This window comes from Fringilla coelebs (genome assembly GCF_963513975.1).
Source record: "Fringilla coelebs genome assembly, chromosome: 1".
Taxonomy (NCBI): domain Eukaryota; kingdom Metazoa; phylum Chordata; class Aves; order Passeriformes; family Fringillidae; genus Fringilla; species Fringilla coelebs.
Window position 1 is genome coordinate 35,349,974 of NC_140028.1, and position 17,463 is coordinate 35,367,436.

The 17,463-nt window shown below is 41.2% G+C and overlaps 1 protein-coding gene across 1 annotated transcript in view; it reads left to right on the plus strand.

Moving 5' to 3' along the window:
* Positions 1 to 1,240: 1,240 nt before the first annotated feature.
* Positions 1,241 to 17,463, plus strand: part of CPA6 (carboxypeptidase A6) — a gene marked incomplete at both ends in the record, with an annotated part of 79,589 nt that continues 63,366 nt past the window's right edge. The window contains one exon of the mRNA XM_084216783.1: positions 1,241 to 1,326. Coding sequence (XP_084072909.1) covers positions 1,241 to 1,326 — 86 coding nt within the window. The remainder of the gene's footprint in view (positions 1,327 to 17,463) is intronic.

Here is a 17,463-nt window from a genome sequence, read left to right on the forward strand (position 1 = left end):
TTCCACCTCCAGACTCTATCACACAACTACTGTCAGATTTGCTGCCAGTATGAAAAAGAGACAAAGGAAAACGCTTGTTTGCCTTTCAGCCAGAGAATACAAAGTGTGTGTGGTTTAATACAGTCCTTTTTCAAAAGGCTCCCTGTGTTTCTGAAACATTAACAGGGATTTAGAGTAGTTCTCACACGTTCAAATGTCAGCTGGTTTTATTTGTCTACAGCCCACATGTTCATTTTGTTCTCAGAGAGGCTGAGAATCAGTTGGGTTCGAAACACTTTTGCTCCTTTTTAGTAAATTCAACATAAAGATATCAAAGGGGCTATCCATTTATTCCATATTGGCATTATATTTTCACCCATATTTTCTTTTATAGCAACTCCATGTGTTTTCTACAAACTACAGTTATTTGCAGCAAAATTCTCCCCATAATCCTTGTTATTCTCAGTGCTCCAATGGCTTATCTTTACAAGGATCTTTCATCCTCACCACTGTGGAAGAGATAGCAAAAATCCAGTTTTAAGAACATGCTGGGTTTTTAATTCATTCTCCTGTATCAGCGTCTCTTCCATTCTCACTACTCAGACACAAGATTTTGACCACACCAGTAAACTGAAATCCCACCTTTCCCTGCCTTTACGGCTCCTAACGGTCTCTCTACCACTCTTTGTTTCATGGAAGTGTGTTCCTGCCTTCTCATCAGCCTCAGCTCTTGCCCGGCCGGGGAAACCATCGATAATCCCCCGATGCCCTGACCGCGCGTTGAGCGGCCCTTGCCCGCCCCGCCGCACCTGCAGCCGAACCCTCCCCGCCGCATCCCTCGTCCCGCGGCCCCGACGGAGCCGCCGCGCCCGCGGGGGCTGCTCGCCACCTCCCGGCCCTTGCCGGCCCCCGGGCTCCCCCCGGGCAGGGCCGAGCACCCCCCGCACCCCCGGCCCTCCCCGGCGGGCGGGCGGGCGCCTCCCCGCCCAGTCCCGTCCCAGTCCCGTCCCCATCCCCATCCCCGTGCCCGGGCGCGGCCGACGGGCGTCCTCCCGCGGCTTTCTGCCCTCGCCGCTGGCGACCAGCGACACGTCCGAGCGCCCCGCTCCTCCCGGCTCCGGGCCCGGCTTTGTGTGCGCGGCACCAGCCGCCACCTGGGGCGGGCGCGGCGGCGGTGCCGGTGCCGGTGTCGGGGGTGGCGGTGCCGGCGGTGGCGGTGCCGGCGGTGACGGTGCCGGCGACGACGGCGCGGCCCCGCACGATGCCGCTCCGCGGGCTCCTGCCCCTTTGTCTGCTCTGCCTCCAGGCTGCGCTACCGCTCCGCGGCCACCGCGGCCGCTACGCCGGGTAAGTCCGCCCCGCCCGGGGCACGGAACCGCGGGCGCGCTCCCTCCGCTCCGCTCCTCCGGCCAGAGCCGGCTGGGGTCGGCGTGTCCGGACGCCCCTCCCGCCGCCGACCTGGTCGTGAGCTTGTTTGCTGGCGGTTGTAGCGTGTAGTTCTTGATAAAGGTGCTGCGAGTCTCTGCTAGCCAAAGGAAGGATGCTACGCTGGGGGAAAAGAAAAAAAGTTTAAGTGTCCTTGTGGGAAAGGGAATTGGCGATTATACAGGGGGGAAATACAAGGTTTTGAGGTTCCACCGTGCTCTGAAATGAATGAAGATCTGTATTTCCTTTAGGATACAATAATACGGGAGCCTAAAATTGTTTCTAAAAAGTTGAGCAGTGTGCTCTCAGAGAATGCATAAGAAGCTCAAGCAATAAGGGGACTCAACTTTACTGTAAGCACTGTAAGCAAGTGGGGACTAAAACTTTCACGTGCATTTCAAACTAGACTTTTCCTTTTTGTTCCAAGGGCAGTTCAAATTTGTGTTAGAAAGGGAAAGATTGAACTAAGTAGTAGTAAAAAGTGAACTTGCCTTCAAAGTGTATGTTCTTTGCCAGTTAAAAGACTTTCTTTTTAGTAAGTATTTAACATAGTAAGTTTGTGATGCAATTGAAAAGGCAGTTAAATATAGGAGCATTAGAAGCCAGTGGCATGTGTCAATGTACCATATAAAATTCTTTCAAAGTGACCAGCAAATTCATCAGGAAAAGCACACCTCTCTGTGGAAGTAAGAGCTGTATTATTCGTTTTATTTTATCGGATTAGCCAAGCCAAGCATAGGAATTCCCCTTCTAAAATTGAAGTTTAAAAAGCATTCCCTAAGCTTCAAGGATTTGGTAATGTGATATGAAGCCATTCACCCCTGAGTCACTATTAGTGATAGAAAATAGTTAAATACTTGACAGCTGTTTTGCCATCTCTGTTCAGTCCCTCACGTTCCAGTATCTGTCTGCGCTGGGAAATCAAACAGGCCACCACAGTCAGGAATGCTCCTGACAGTGCCAAAAAGCAGCAGGACAGAAAACTAAACTGTTCTTTAAAGCCAGGGTCCCGCTGGAAGTTTTGTGCAACAGCTCTGTTCTCTCTGTCTGGAGCCCATAGCACAGGCATGGTCTCCATGGTCTTGAATTTAAATTCAAGATAGCATTCAGTTTGTTTCCAGATGACATAGAGATGAATAACACATTGTCAGGGCTGGTGCTTAAATTTTTCTGAATATTAATCACATAAGTTATCTACTACCTTTTTCTAAATGTCAAAACACTCATTTTACTATCCTCTGGGTTTAAGTGACATCATCAACTATAATCAAGTTGGTTCAAATAGAATAACATGCATAAAAATTCAAATATTGTATCTCTGCTCATTATTGTAACTCAACGCTTGTGTTCAAAGTTTTAAAAATAAAACTTTTCTTGTTTCAGAATTTCATATTCACAAGGTGACATGTAAAAGACCTGTCCAAATTCTCCTTTGTGCATCTCTGTTTTAGAAGATTTTGCACAGACTCTAGTCCAAAAAAATGAGACTTCTCATCAGTTTCCAAAAGTTGGACAAGAAAATCACTGCCCAGAAAAAAAAAAAAAAGGCAAAAAAAAAAAGCTAGAGTTAATTATAAGAACTCTTAGTCAATAGGCAATTGTAGTAGATACATTTACAAGCCTTGCTGAAAATGTGGTCAATATTTGAAACAGAAACCAGAATGTGTACCACATGTGTAACACAAACTGGAAAAACAAGCTAATATTTTTCCTACTCGACTAATATTTTCCCCCCTCTACTAATATTTTCCATTTCTACTATCCTGGCATTATTTGTGTAAATAAAAGATGACGGAAGGTAATTTGAAATGGCACGGAGGTTTCTACAGAATTACAAATTTATCTTGTCCATCTGTCATCATCACAGTGTCCTCAGCAGGATAATTTAAATTCTTCTCTGTGTGCCATTGATTAGAATCAGTTGAGCAAGTATTGCCATTACTACTGAACCTGACTTTCACTCAAGGGGAAAAAAATTTGGTAGGGTTTTTTGGGAATGCCAATTAGGAGGTGAAAAATTTGCTAATGTTTACCATGAAAAGGGGTATCCCAACAAACTGACTTCTTTCTGTGCCAAGAAACATCTTTGAATCCTAGTAATTTCTATTGTGTCTGAAGCTGTACCATAAAGGGAAAAGGCATTAGTATAATTAGGGCAAAAGAATGAGAGGGAAAAAAAAAAGCAATGGAAATGTTGCTCATAAACTTAGGTCAGCACTTGGAGGCACACATAATTGTAACTCTTTAGTTGAGGGCTCAGACCCAAGACAGTGACTAACTGGAAGTGTGCTTGTTTCTCCAAACTATGTCAAGCAGACCAGGTATGCCATATAGGCACATCTTTAAGTAAATGTGCTCCAGATACCTTTGGGAAGTCAGCAAATGTTTGGGGAGTCTCAGCAAAGAGGAAGAAGCACTCAGAGCTCTTGGAAATATTGAGGGACAGTTTTATTTGCCTTCTGCCTCACACATTAAGCAGGAGTTCAGCCTGAAGGAACTCAAGAGGAGCTCTGTAGAAGTCACTGCTAATCAGCCGCCCAACAGCAAATTCAAAACTACACTCACACATATTTTTTTCCTTCCTGCATTTGTATGTTCTGTCCAAAGGTTCCAGGGGAAGTGGATAAGTGGGGGACAAACACACATATCAGGGATTGGACAGAGTAGGTGTGGAATATTCAAGAGGATTTTTCTAGAGGCAATTACCAGAAGTTCACACCGGAGCAACAAGGATACCCAAATACATGGGAATGGTTTAAGTTCCTGAAATAACCAAGTAAACTAGAACTCTTTGGTCTCCAGTAGAAACAATTTAGGCTCTAAGAGATGTCTATAAACTTTGAGTCACATGGACTTAATAGATAGAGATAAGTTATTCACTGTTTCTTCCAGTTGCAGGAAGCAGGAGACATAAAATGAATCTAGTCGGAACCTTTTGATAGTTTACAGAGCAGGGTGCTGGAACAGATGGAGTTTTGTGAGGGTTTTTATCAAATGCACCAATCTTCCTACTCTTGGGAATCGTATGAAGAAGGAGATGGCTTTCCATTAGCAGGTCAAGATTTCTTAGAATAGAAAATCTCTCTCTCATTTGTTCTTTAAAAATCACTACTATGATCTTTTTACTTCAGTTCATCGGCCTTCACTTGTACATGGTGGCTCAGCATGTTGCCTCCGATTTCTCCTCCATTTTTTGTTCTTCCAAAGCCTTTTTAGAAGTTTTCCTCATCTCACCTCTTCTCTCACTTGCAAATGACCAAGTGCAGGCAAAGGCTGAAATAACTTGTACAGTTTTTCTCTGAGGTTTTCGTTGCAAGATTTGGGTCTTTTAAAATACTGGATCAAGATGTTAACTCTTCCAAAATGTTATTGCTGAGTGGGCTGCAGTACTGTAGATAATTATCATTTCTCTTGGTCAGATGAAGGCTATGGTACATGCTTACTGTGTAACAACCACATAAAATAACCTGGGAGTCATGTGGAGGTGGATAGCAAGGAAACAGAGAACAGTAAAGGAATGTGCTGTAATTCAAGATATAATGTGCTGTAGCTACTGGGATATGACATCCAGAAAATTGCATAAACCAACTGTTCACGTAGATAAGGACAGATATCAAATCTGAGAGCATTCAGCAAATTCCAGGTATTTTAATGCCCATTAATACCCCTGCATACCATAACTAAGTACCTCTGATCCCACAGTACCTTGCACACAATGGCTGGCAATTGTTCTGTCTCATGGAAAAAACACATGGGAGTGCGACGAAAATGAGTTGCTGAGGGAATTGAGAAGTGGAAAGGAACTCCTCCTGTGCTATTCCCTCTGCAGATTTTTTCCAAATGTTTTAATCAGGGACTAAAAGCTCTGCTATTTAAAAAAGGTTCTTTCTCCCTGCTGCTCGGCTCTCCCTCCCCACCCCCAAGTAGAAGTAAAATGTCATGAACACAACTGGCAAAAAAAATTTGGAAAGCACACCAACAGCATGAGAGGGAAGGTAATTATATTCATTCAGATGAAAACCAAACTTAGTGCATCTGTGGATGGTGTCAGGGAGCTTCTAAGAGGTGAAAAGCTGTGAGCTCTCTAGCAAAAATAATTTAAGTATCCTTTTTTTAAAATAACCAAAAATTCTGTAGTCAGACACCAGTGATTCCTAAAACCAGCACAGATCAGTGAAATCCACAACAGCTTTGGGACCACTTTCCTATTCTTGTCCCAACACCTCAGCTCTAATGATGTACTTTCTCATTACCTGATATTCCCCCTGCACAATAATATTTATGTTGTCCTATAGGAAAAAATCAATTTTTGATTATTTTTCTCCTTTATGTCCAAGCCTGATAAATTTACCTTTAAAAGTTTTTCTGCTCTCCTCATTATAAGTGAAAAATACGAAGTGTTTCAGTTGCTCCTTCTTTCCCTCTTTTAATTTCTTTTTCAAAATAATTGGAACAGTATGCATATCCTCACTACCTCGGTAAAGTGCATGCCAGGCAAGGAGGCTCCCAATTTATTATGGCTGTGTCTGAACTGGCACACAGGCTCATGTCACCATGTGAGCCTGGTTCCCATGCTTATCCAAACTGGGACACCATTGCCTAGTGCTGTGGCTTCTCTGCAGCTGGAGGAGATGGGGGAAGAAAAGCATGGAAAGCAAGTCAAGATATAAAATATCAAGACATGAGCAAAGCTTGCACCCATCCTTAGGAGCTTTGAACCTGTCCTAGGTTTCATAACTTATATGCAACCTATGGCCTTTCAGTAAGAATGATTTTCTGGAAGTGTGAAAGAAATTCCAGTAAACACACTTTCCTCATTTTTAGAAGTGCATATGTTACAAATGGGAATGTAGTCTATTATTAAAGAAAATTATGTCCAGGGTGCAGTCAACAATCATGTTCTAAAAAAAAAAAACAACTGGGATCCATCTAAGAGGTACTTAGAAAAAGATACTTTTAAAAATAAGGAATTCACATAGAAAATCTGCTTAGACCCTCAGTCTGAAACATCCCCTTTGGATACACCAGCTTCACTGTCTCATGAAACTGAGCAGGAAAAGAAATACAGCTTTTCCCAGAGCTTCTGGTAGTAGTTGCAGTGAACTCCAATGCTCCCAGTTCTACACTATACTCACTTGCAGATGCTGCTCCTGCGAGTTCACACTCATAGGCTACTTAAAATGAAGTTCTCAAATCTGAATGTTTTGTACAGGACTTAGCAAGCACTTAACAGGGGACAGACACTATATAAATTACATATATATTGGGTTTTTTTTTTTAATTAAAGAAAAAAGGAATCTAAAGTATGTGAGCAATTCACATAAGAGACAGTGGAACCTACTTTTAGTCCAGAAGGAAACTCACAGTTCTGAAAGGAGTGATTTTGAAAAAGGGAGATTAAAAATCTGCTTTTCTTGAATACACTGCTGATATTTTATAGGGAACCATTCGCTTCATGCACTGCATAGGACTGTATCCCACAGTGCACAATAAACAGGATCCCAAAGTCTTGTCTCCTGAAATTCTAGTATCTGTAAAAATGTCATCCACACGTCTGAAATGCCTTACATGGTCAAAATGCTGTAGGAAACATTTATTGTTGTATCCAGCTGAAGGTGAATGGACACCATCAATCATCTCTCACTATCTCCTGGAGGTAAACTCTGTCATCTGTTTTGCAGAACGGCTCTTCACTTCTGTTTCCTCCTTAATTTTACTTCTGAATACATAACAGAAACTGTACTCACTCTTGTGTAGTAAAACAAAGTATTTAAGAGGGCACTGTGTGAATAATGTTAATGCAAAATTCAAGAAATAAGCAGTTATATTCATCATATATTGGGCATCTCTTTGGGCATGCATATAGCACTAAAAACTGAGAACAGCAGTGTAGGTCAACATTTCAAGTCAGTATTTTTACTGCTCAGACAATATGATTTGTTTTGCTCTCAGGCAGGAGATGAAAAGAATTTTTCTCAATACAAATAAAAATAGAAAATCATTTAAAAGAAACAGGGTTTTTACTGCCCCCTGTCCACATAACTTACATATTTATGTTGTCAGTATTGTTTTTCATGCACAAAACAAGTGAAATCCATGCTCTCCATCCTATTTACCATAAGCAGGTTTAGTTGGAAAATGAGAACCAGTAATTATGGTTATGAATTAGATCTCTCTCTGAAAACTTGGCTGTGGGTAAAATACCCACATTTTTTGCTGGTTTCAGATTTGCAAGAAAAATCCACAGTCAGCAAAATTCTGAAGACAATTAAGCCTAATTCTAATTTTTTTTTCAGTTAATTATGATTCTGATTTAAAGGCTTTGTTCACATGACTGTACATATGGGTACAAAGTTATGGTTCTGATTTGATGTTGGTATTACAGCAAAATGTGCATGAATTTCAAGGGTGCTACTAATTTGCACCTCAGTATATCAGATCAGAATCAGACCTTAAACAGACAGTGATTTTCAGGAAAATATCTGCAAAGAAACCTCCAAAACTGCATTTTGTGGAAGGCACCTGAGGATAGGTAAGCCAAAGTACTCTGAAATAGACTAACAAGTGGATGGGGACAATAAATTCCATTTTTTAAAAATTATTTTGTACCTTGAACTTGCCAAATTAGGAGAATGGGATGGGAGCTGGAATCCAGCAGGGGATAGGGAGCATGAACTCTCTGCTTCTGTGTCTGCCTGTGCAGGCTGAATGCTCTGGAGAACAACTCTGGGCTCTGCTAAGCCCTCTCTTCCTCTGGGGAACAATGGGACCTGAAGTGTATTTACTTAAAGAGAATCCACACCATAGAGTGACCACACAAAACAATACACAGAACAGCATTTTCCAAAGAGATGTTCTAGGTTGCTTAAATACAGCCGTGGAAAGAACAGATGTATCCTACCAAATCAAAACAGTTTTTCTTTTCTTTAAGTTCTGCAGCTCAGGCAAGGCTGTGATACAGGGGAGACTACCACAGCAGGACCTTGAAAATTAGTTTGTAGGGGGTTTACTAATTTTAGTAAAATTATGGTAAGAAAAAATTATTGTTTCTTATACTGTATTTGAAATATCTTCAGAATAGTAATGATACAGTTAGCAGCACCTCATGGTTAACTCAGAGATAAACAAAGAAGCTCTTTTTAATTGAGATTAAAAATAATCTCTGGGCATTCACAGCCCAGAAAGCCAATCATATCCTGGGCTGCACCAACAGCAGTATGGCCAGCAGGTCAAGGGAGGTGATTCTGCCCATCTACTCCAGACTCATGAGAGCCCACCTGGAGTGCTCCAGTGCATCCATCCTGCTCTGGGGACCCCAGCGTAAGAAGGACATGGACCTGTTGGAACAAGTCCAGAGGAGGGTCACGAAAATGGTCAGAGGACTGGAGCCCCTCTCCTGTGAAGAAAGGCTGTGGGAGCTGGGGTTGTTCAGCCTGGAGAAGAGAAGACTCCAAGGAGACCCCGTTGGCACCTCTCAGTACTTAGAGGGAGCTTATAAGAAAGATGGGGACAAACATTTAGCAGGGCCTGTAGTGATAGGACAATTGGAATTGGTTTTAAACTAAAAGAGGGTTGATTTAGACAAGATAGATGAAAGAAGTCTTCTACAATGAGAGCACTGAAACATTAGAACAATGTAGTGGAACAGCTCTGGCTGCCCAGAACTCCATCTAACCTGACCTTGAAGGATTCCAGAGATGGATCATCTACCACCTCTCTGGGCAACCTGAACTAGTGGAAGACGTCCCTCTGGGGACGTTGAAGAAGATGGCTTTTAAAGTTTCCTTCCAACCCAAACAATTCTAAATTACTTTAGCAGGCCTAATGAAAAACTCTGATTTATTCCACTGTACTCCTACCAAGATTACCACCAGATGCTACTCTGAGGCTGCAGTGCAGTCATACAGCCAAACCCTGCTGTGGCCACGCTAGTGGCCACCTGCTGCCACGGCAGTCAGTTGTGCTTCTGCTCATCCAGATGTGCAGCCTCTGCCAAGGAATGGCACGTCTCTGCCACAGCAAGACAATTCTAGGAGCACAGAGGGGAAAAAAACCCCACTTCTTCATTGTTTTTTCCTCTGGAACAAATTGACAGCTTATCGGGTTGTGATTTGGCTGCTGCAGAGCCTCTGCAGCACAGGGAAGAGGAAGGAATGGCTGGTACCTGCCTATGTACTTCGAGTTTTTGGTACCTGCCTATGTACCTCAAGTCTGTTGTCTCCCTGTGCACTGGGAGAAGTTGTCTGAAAAGTTTATCCCAGGTGTGTATTTCAAGGAGCACACCATGGGTTTTCCTCAGCAGAATTTGGCATCTCAATCAGTCCCGACTGCCAGATTCCTCTCCAGACGTATATCAATGAAACAATCACAAATGAGTATTTCAGACTCAAAGAGAGAATAAAATAATGCTTATTTTCAAATAAGTACTTTTATGAAATTGCAAAACCAAAGAAAAATTTACCCTTGGTACTAACTATTATCCTATGCGGCTTTTAAGCAAAGGGATTTCATTATGCTTAATGTCTGAAGAAGCTGTAAGTCCCTCTTTACCTAATGAACAACACTGGCATGATAGGGCCCACAAAAAAAATAGCCTCTAGTCATTAAATAGGTTGGTGTCAGCGATGGAGAGAGATGGGGAGACTGACTTGGTGATCAGAATCTGCTTTTATTGTGGGATACAAGCACTTATATACTATTTTAGGGAGACTAGTAAAGTGTACTACAATGATTTGGTTAAAATCACATACACAAACTTATGCATATAAAAAAACATCTCTTGCTTGCAGAGTTTAATAGGATTTTCTTTTTCTGGTAAACTGGTCTGATTAAATCTTCTTGCTATCTAGATCTAATTTTCAAAGTTCCATTTGCTTTGCCAAGGCATTTTGTCTATCAAATCTCTTATGCTAACAAGGTCCAAAGTACTCTCTGTCTCGTGCACCCCAACAGGTTGGTGTTAGGCAAACAATACATGGCAAGAAAGCAGGGAAGACATTTAATTAAGTACATTTTATTAATAGCTCTGTCTTTTTTGTCACAGCACAGTTCCATATTTTAAGGGAAATAAACCTTTTTCACCTTGCAGGGAAATAATTCTTGAACTGTATAGCCCAGGCAGCCAAAAACACGCTCTGCCCAAAATTTACCCCAAATAACAGAGTCACTGTGCAAGCACAATGCCAGGTCTGGGCTGGTAACTCAGATCTCTCTGCAGAATGAGCTTGTGTCCTTGCCAGTAACACACAGCGTAGACATACCCAGCGGCACAAAGACAGCACAGCGTGTCCCCATCCTGCTCCCTTATCAACAGGCTGGATCCCTGATCCATCTGCCTGTGGTAGCAACAATGGGAAAAAATGTAAATGGAGATCATTAATAGAACACAAAATCTAAGTAATTTGCTTTTCCATGTGAAAAATCAAATAGCTTCACCTTCAGTTTGTTCAGCCGAGGTTCTTTTATTTTGCTTTTACCAGAAGCAGCTTAGTTTTGAAATAGCCAAACATGTAGTCATGTTTTGACATGGCCAAAAGAAAGCTTCAGAGGAAATCAAAGCATTTGTGTATAAATCTTTTGTAAAAGATAAATAAATGTAAAAGGATAAAATCTTTTGTATTCGTTATCCAGCAGCGTTAAAATAATTCCTGATGTATTTTCAGAGGCCTAGCCTAGAATACAAATGAAATATTTAATTATGCAGGTTTTGATCACTACTGGAAGGGTTTTTTCTGTTCAACACTAAGTTGTCCTGGAGAAAGTGGCGATTCTCCCTCTGAAGCAGCTGTGAGGAGCAGGAAAAACAGGAACAGAGGGCTCCTGTGTCCAGAGCAGGTCTTGGGAGGAGCCCTGTCTGCTTGCTGTGCAGTGTCTGAGCACATTTTGTGTATCATATCTCTCAGAGGCCCCAGGCAAAGGGACATTGTCTGGTCAGGGAATCATAGAACCATAGAATTGTTTCATTTCTGAAAGACCTTGATGATCACTGAGTCCAACTGGTGACCTAACACAGCAGAGTCCACGACTGAGCCATGTTCCTAAGCACCACATCCATATGTCTTTTAAAGACCCCCAGGAATGGCTGAGAATGATGATTCAACCATGTCTGTGGACAGCCTGTTCCAATGCTTGACAACCCTCTCAGTGAAGTTTGTTTATCAATCTCTGTCAGACAGACACATGACTAAGTTGCTGATCTACTCTTGCTAGGTGATTCTGGGCCAACACAGAGACAGAAATCTGGGTATTTCAGGCTCAAAATGGGTGAAGGAGGATGGGGGGTCTTCAGCCTTTCCTCTTGTCTCCAGCATATGCTGTTTGCCATATGAACTAGTTATATTTTTCAAGGCCTCCCATCTAGCCTTACCTGCCAAAAAATCTCTATCAAATTAGAAAGTAGGTGCCCAGTGAGTTCAGGTGCTTTTGCAGTTCAGAAGCAGCTTAGGAGGTGTCACAGACCTGAGCACTACAAGACCATCAGCGCCCCTGCTAGCATCCACTCCCTCTCTTCTTAGTTCTTAGCCAGTGGGTGGCATGCCACCCACCAGTGTGTTATTTTTCCTATGTTCATCACTTTTCACTGGACCTATCCCCCCTTTTTCATAAAATAACTGGTGGTTTTCTTACTTATGAATGATGGACAAAAAGGCACTTCAAAAGTCTGGTAGTCAGCACAAGCTGGCCCTGCCTGACCAAGGTGCAGGACAGTTTGTAATGATTAGCATGTATCACCCACAAACATGAGAAAACAGTATAGAACCATTAAAAAATTGGTTATCTTAAGCCCCTGGGAGAGTATGGAAAAGCGGAGTAAAGTCATTGTCGTACATGTTAAGGAGTCAGGACAGAGTAGTGCTCAGGATGAGTTAAACCCTCATGTCTCTCTTTTAAGAGGGGCAACCTCCCCAAATCCTACGAAAGGTCCACAGAGGAATGGTAAGTGAAGGGCTCCATGGACCAGGAAAACCTGATTTTTTGCTTCTGCTGAACGAAACTACAAAAGTGAGAGCAAAACCCAGAGATTTCACATTGTCACATGAGATCAGTCCTCACAGTCTGCGGCCAGCGAGGCAGCGCCATGAACCAGTTTAGGGTACAGAATAGCAGAGAATGACAGATGAACACTTTGCTCTGTGAAATCTGATCTTTCTGCATTGTTTGCCTTTAATCCAGCAACCATTATCTCTACTGAAAAAATACATGTGAGCTTTTATGTGTGACAACTGCACTCGGGGTGGTCTTTGAATTAGAAGGCATTGGGTCACAGAGCCTGCAGCAAGTCACGCCACTGCAGCCTGCACAGTTATAACAGGAAAAAAGAAGCATGCAGGAGAGGAAAAGCCTTCTCCTGGGTGGTTAAAGGGGACAGGTCTGTCAAAACTGTGGGAAGAGCTTCCTAATATTCAGGTGCATTTACTGTGAAGTGACATTAGCTGAGGGAAGAGACACATTTTAAATGTTTGTGCCACAAGTAATGGATCCGCCAGAATTCAGTAATCTTGTTAGAGCTAATGAAATACAGTCTTAATGGAGTAGCTAATAGCTGGCCAAGAAGAAGGCAAAATAACAATTCTGTTGAAATAGAAAATAATTTGAACTAACAAAAAAAAAGACTAGGCAGAAAGGGAACACAAGGATCTTACTGGGAGGACCAGTTTTACAGCACCCAATGGAAAAATTAGCTGTTAGGGTGGATGTATCCACAAAAGTCCCTCTGGCTCACTGGAAAATATTACTTTTTTCAGGAGAAAAAAAAAATAGCACAAATTTCAAGCAAACGAAGGAACAATTTTTAAATTAGTTGTTGTATAAAGAACTTTGCTTCTTACAAGACTAAATAAATGGGTGAATTTAAGGTTATATTTCTAAAGTTATAAAATTGCAGAGAGAGTATTTATTTCTAAACTGCATGGCTGTAAAACACCAGATGCCATACAATGAAGTAATCTCAGAACAAGACTGGAATCTGTTGCCTGTGAGGAGCACACAGATGCTTGTTTTAGCAGTGACGTCTTGCTCATAAAACAGGAACACCACACAATCTTCACTGCATCCTCAACTTGTGTCCCCATTGCGTGTGGGATTTTGTTGTTTTAAGATTAATCATTACTCATGTGAAACTCCCCCAAGAAGGGGGAGTTTTAAATTACAGTTTATGAAGAGAGAAGTAAGAGTTGTCTTATGTTATGTTAAGGATTAACTGAAGGAAATGTTGCCTCTTGGTTGAGCTTGGCAGCCAAAGAGGCCTCTGCTGTTTTGGCCACACATTATCCTGATGTATGGCTTAGGTCACTCCTCTCTATTTCACAAAAGCAAAAATGGAAGCACAACAAAGAGATATGTTTTTCATTTGAGACAGAAAAAACCAAAATTCCACCATAAACACAAAGTATCACCTCATATATTGTGCTGCTTCTTGCATAATATGAGAGTTTGGCAGCTTGTTCTTAGCCGTGGACATGCCAACTCCATTTTCCATGAAACTCGATGTAATGATAGATGGTCACAAAAAAAGTAGAATAAGAAAGAAGCTGCAGAAATACGGAGCCAACAATTAAAGGGGTTTTTAAAGCTCTACATTTGTGTGGTATTAATGGACATAGCATATCAAGTGTAGCTCAAAATGCAAATATTTTGCCCATTGCAGCTTTATAGACTGCAATAATTGCAAATGGAAATGAATTCACCCTATGAATTTATCCCAGTGTACAGTGTAAAAAACACAATTTAAATTGAAAGCATATAACAACAGAGAATGTGATATTAGCTGGATTTAAAAAAATAAAATCAAAAATAAACCCAACTCTCCATCTGGATTCTGTATTTAGTGTTTAATGGACATCTTGTTGCTAATTTAAAAAAAAACCTTTTGTTTGCATTTTTGATAAATCCCATCAAAGCAGCTGTCCTTTTCTAGGAGAAAATGTAGAGCAAAGCAGAAGTTCAATACTGATCACAGGTTTCATAATTCATGCATTCAAGACAGCATAAAACAATACAAACATATTGTATTTTTTTTCATCTGAGATTTCATCTCACTCTTTGAGACCATTTCAGTCAAATTGAGACACATCCCATTTACCTGCCAAAAACACAGCAAAATCAAATAGACCAACCAACCTTTCCTAGCTCAGCATTTCACCTTTAGATGGGAGTGAGCACATACAAGCTCTGTTCCATAAAAACACTGGGTGCTACAGCAGCAGCAGGAGATTTTTTTTGTGGAAATGCTGCTTGGGGGACATATCTTGGCAAGCAGCAGCTCCCTGATGGAAATAGCATTTGGCATCAAAAAGTTCTTTCACAGAAGCCCTGTGTACTTAGTTTCTCAGCTGTCTTTTTTCAAAGAACCTTTCCTTTTGCTGGCTGTGCAGGTGCTGAGCTGAGATTACAGCTTGCTGTGTAGAAAGCTGCCCCTTTTCCTCATACCTGCCTCTCAGTTCTCACCTCTCTTGTACTTCACTGTCCTCATCCGTCCTCATAAACATCCTGCAGCACCATTCTGGGTAGGGATTGAGGCATTTTACTACCCGCTGGCTCAGCACAAAATTCCTGATATTTGCTGTTCTGTGACTGCAGTGTAATTAGGCAATAGCAGTTTCAGCTGTGAAACAGCTCTTTTGGACAGTGGCCCCAGCCAGTTTGATAAACAGCTATCTTATCAGGTGAAAATAAGCTCAACAATTTTTTGCTATTACGAATGTTTCCAATTTAGGGATTTGGTTTCAGTTGGACAGAAGGGAAGAAATGCTGATGGGATGATTTGTTTAAGGAGCTAGCAGCTCTCTTCAGCATTTCATTAATTTTTGTGAGTTATTTTATCAAGAGATCTTAAATCATACTTAGGAAATTTTCATCAAGTATCATCAGACAAAGCTCTGTTTTGTAATATGTTGAGTAGATGCGAGCAATGCTGAGAAATAACTGATACCTGAGCACCAGACTCCACTGACACCCTCTGAACTTGGTATCCTGTTCTGCTGGATCCCTCTGGATTTTGTTGGTGTCTTTCCTTGGGTTTAGTAGTTTTTTCTGTGTGGGAGTTGAAAATAGGGAGCAAAAAAGAGGAGGAAGCAAGAGGTCATAAACAATAGCTCTGAGAGATATAATCTACCCTGATCATTTCAGTCCAGTGTAACACATCCTGGATGAAGTTTCTAGCAATGTCCCTTTTCACTAAAAGTCACAAGTATATTTTTATCCCTTCACACAAATACATGCATCACTCTCCATGATACCTCCAAACCTGGTAAGTCAAAGCAACACACACAAAGGTAACTGTCTTTCATACAGAAAGTATGAACAGCATGATGTCATGCAGTCAGGTAGACTAAACAATCTGTCTTTTTCAGATAAAAACTATAAAACCTTAAGAAACATTTACTGTATCAGGTATGTGATGAAAATTACAGCAATAAATCTGGCATGATTTAGAAACTGTGTTCCCAGGACAATTACAGAATGCCCTAGGCATTTGCTGTCTGCCTGCTCTTAGGCAGAACATGTTTACACCATGTTTCATAAATCCAACTTCTGCAGCATGGGGTGGTTTATTCTGAGAGCACAGCAGTGAATTCTCTAAACAAATTGAATGATGTAAACCTCAAAGGGCAAGTTTGGTATCTCAGTGACAAAGGCACAATACTTAAAGGAGATCTCTGCATTTGTGGCTTGTTGTAGTTTAGCAAATTAGGTTCCAGATTGATGTTAAACAAATAATCAGTGTGGTAATGCTTTTTAACAATCAAGTAATAAAGAAATGTAATAGCATGTCTCAAGAAATCAACTGTAAGCTGTTTTAACAATGCATAAAACATCTGCTCATTACCACAGATCTCCAGCATGGAGAGTGGCACTGCTGGAACTTGCTGTGTGTTGTCAGTGCCCTGAGTCTGTCCTAGCAGCCCCTTGGCCACCCTCCAGGAGAAGAGCCAAAGTCATCCTGTCACATTCAGTGGCTGTGCAGGGACTGTTCCGAGCCATGACTCGCTTGTAGCCACACCTTGAACTTTGAAAACACAGAGTCACTGCTGTGCCAGTCAAGAGTTTTGGGAGAGCAGCCAAGGTACTGCAGGGAGGTTTTGATGGAATTACAACAACAAAATCAGAATCCAGCCAGACATTAATGCTCCTTAATTTGAGGAAAAGGTGATTATTGGGCAAATAGGTGAAATTTTCGCAAGTTTCAGTTTAGAGCATTAAGCCTTTTTTTATCTCTGTGGAGGTAAAAACCTTACCATCTAATAACAGCTCTGGATTTCTGTTTAGCAGAGCTCCCCAAAAGTCAATTATGTTTCTTTTCTTGGTAGCATAAAGGATTCCCAAACCCTAGGGGCTTATTTCTCTGCTTAAAGAATATTTTTCAAGTCATACTTTTCCTTCAGGCTTATAGCTTTGTTGTCCCTTTAGATAAAATAAATAACACTGCCTGATTTTCTGGTATTTTATTTACCTATTGAATTTCTGGGAAAAAACCCAGACCTTAATGCAGGAACCTGCATCATTCTGGGCAGATTGGCTAAGAAAATTCATGTGTTGAACAGATGATAAATTTTTTTCTCCAGAAGTTAGTAAATTCTCCAAAGTGAATGAAACTGTAATGCATGTTAATTCATCTTAATTCATATTGTGATGAGAATTTCCTAACCTCATTCCACATTTCTACGCAAATATTTGTATTATTTAGCTGTAAACGGAGATCATTAAATGAAATAAGGAAATAAGACACTCTGTACTCCATTTTACAAACAATTCTCCATAAGCTAAGTCATATTGGTAGCAGATTTTGAGCCCAGCTAAGTCCAAAACACTAGAAATAGTAAGATAAACTATTTAGGGTCACTTTTTGTGTGTTTTAAATTGGCAAGAAGTAACTTCAGCCTTTTGTTTAAAAAAAAAAAAAAAAAGAAAAAAAAACAATTTAGGTATGTTGGTGATCACAATACCACCCATTAAACTGTAAATGTTTTATGCTGTACTTTTGGGATATCAATCACAGGACCCATAAGCAAAGAGTCAGTGAAGGAAAGAGAGTCTTCCAGGCGTGACACATCTGGTTCT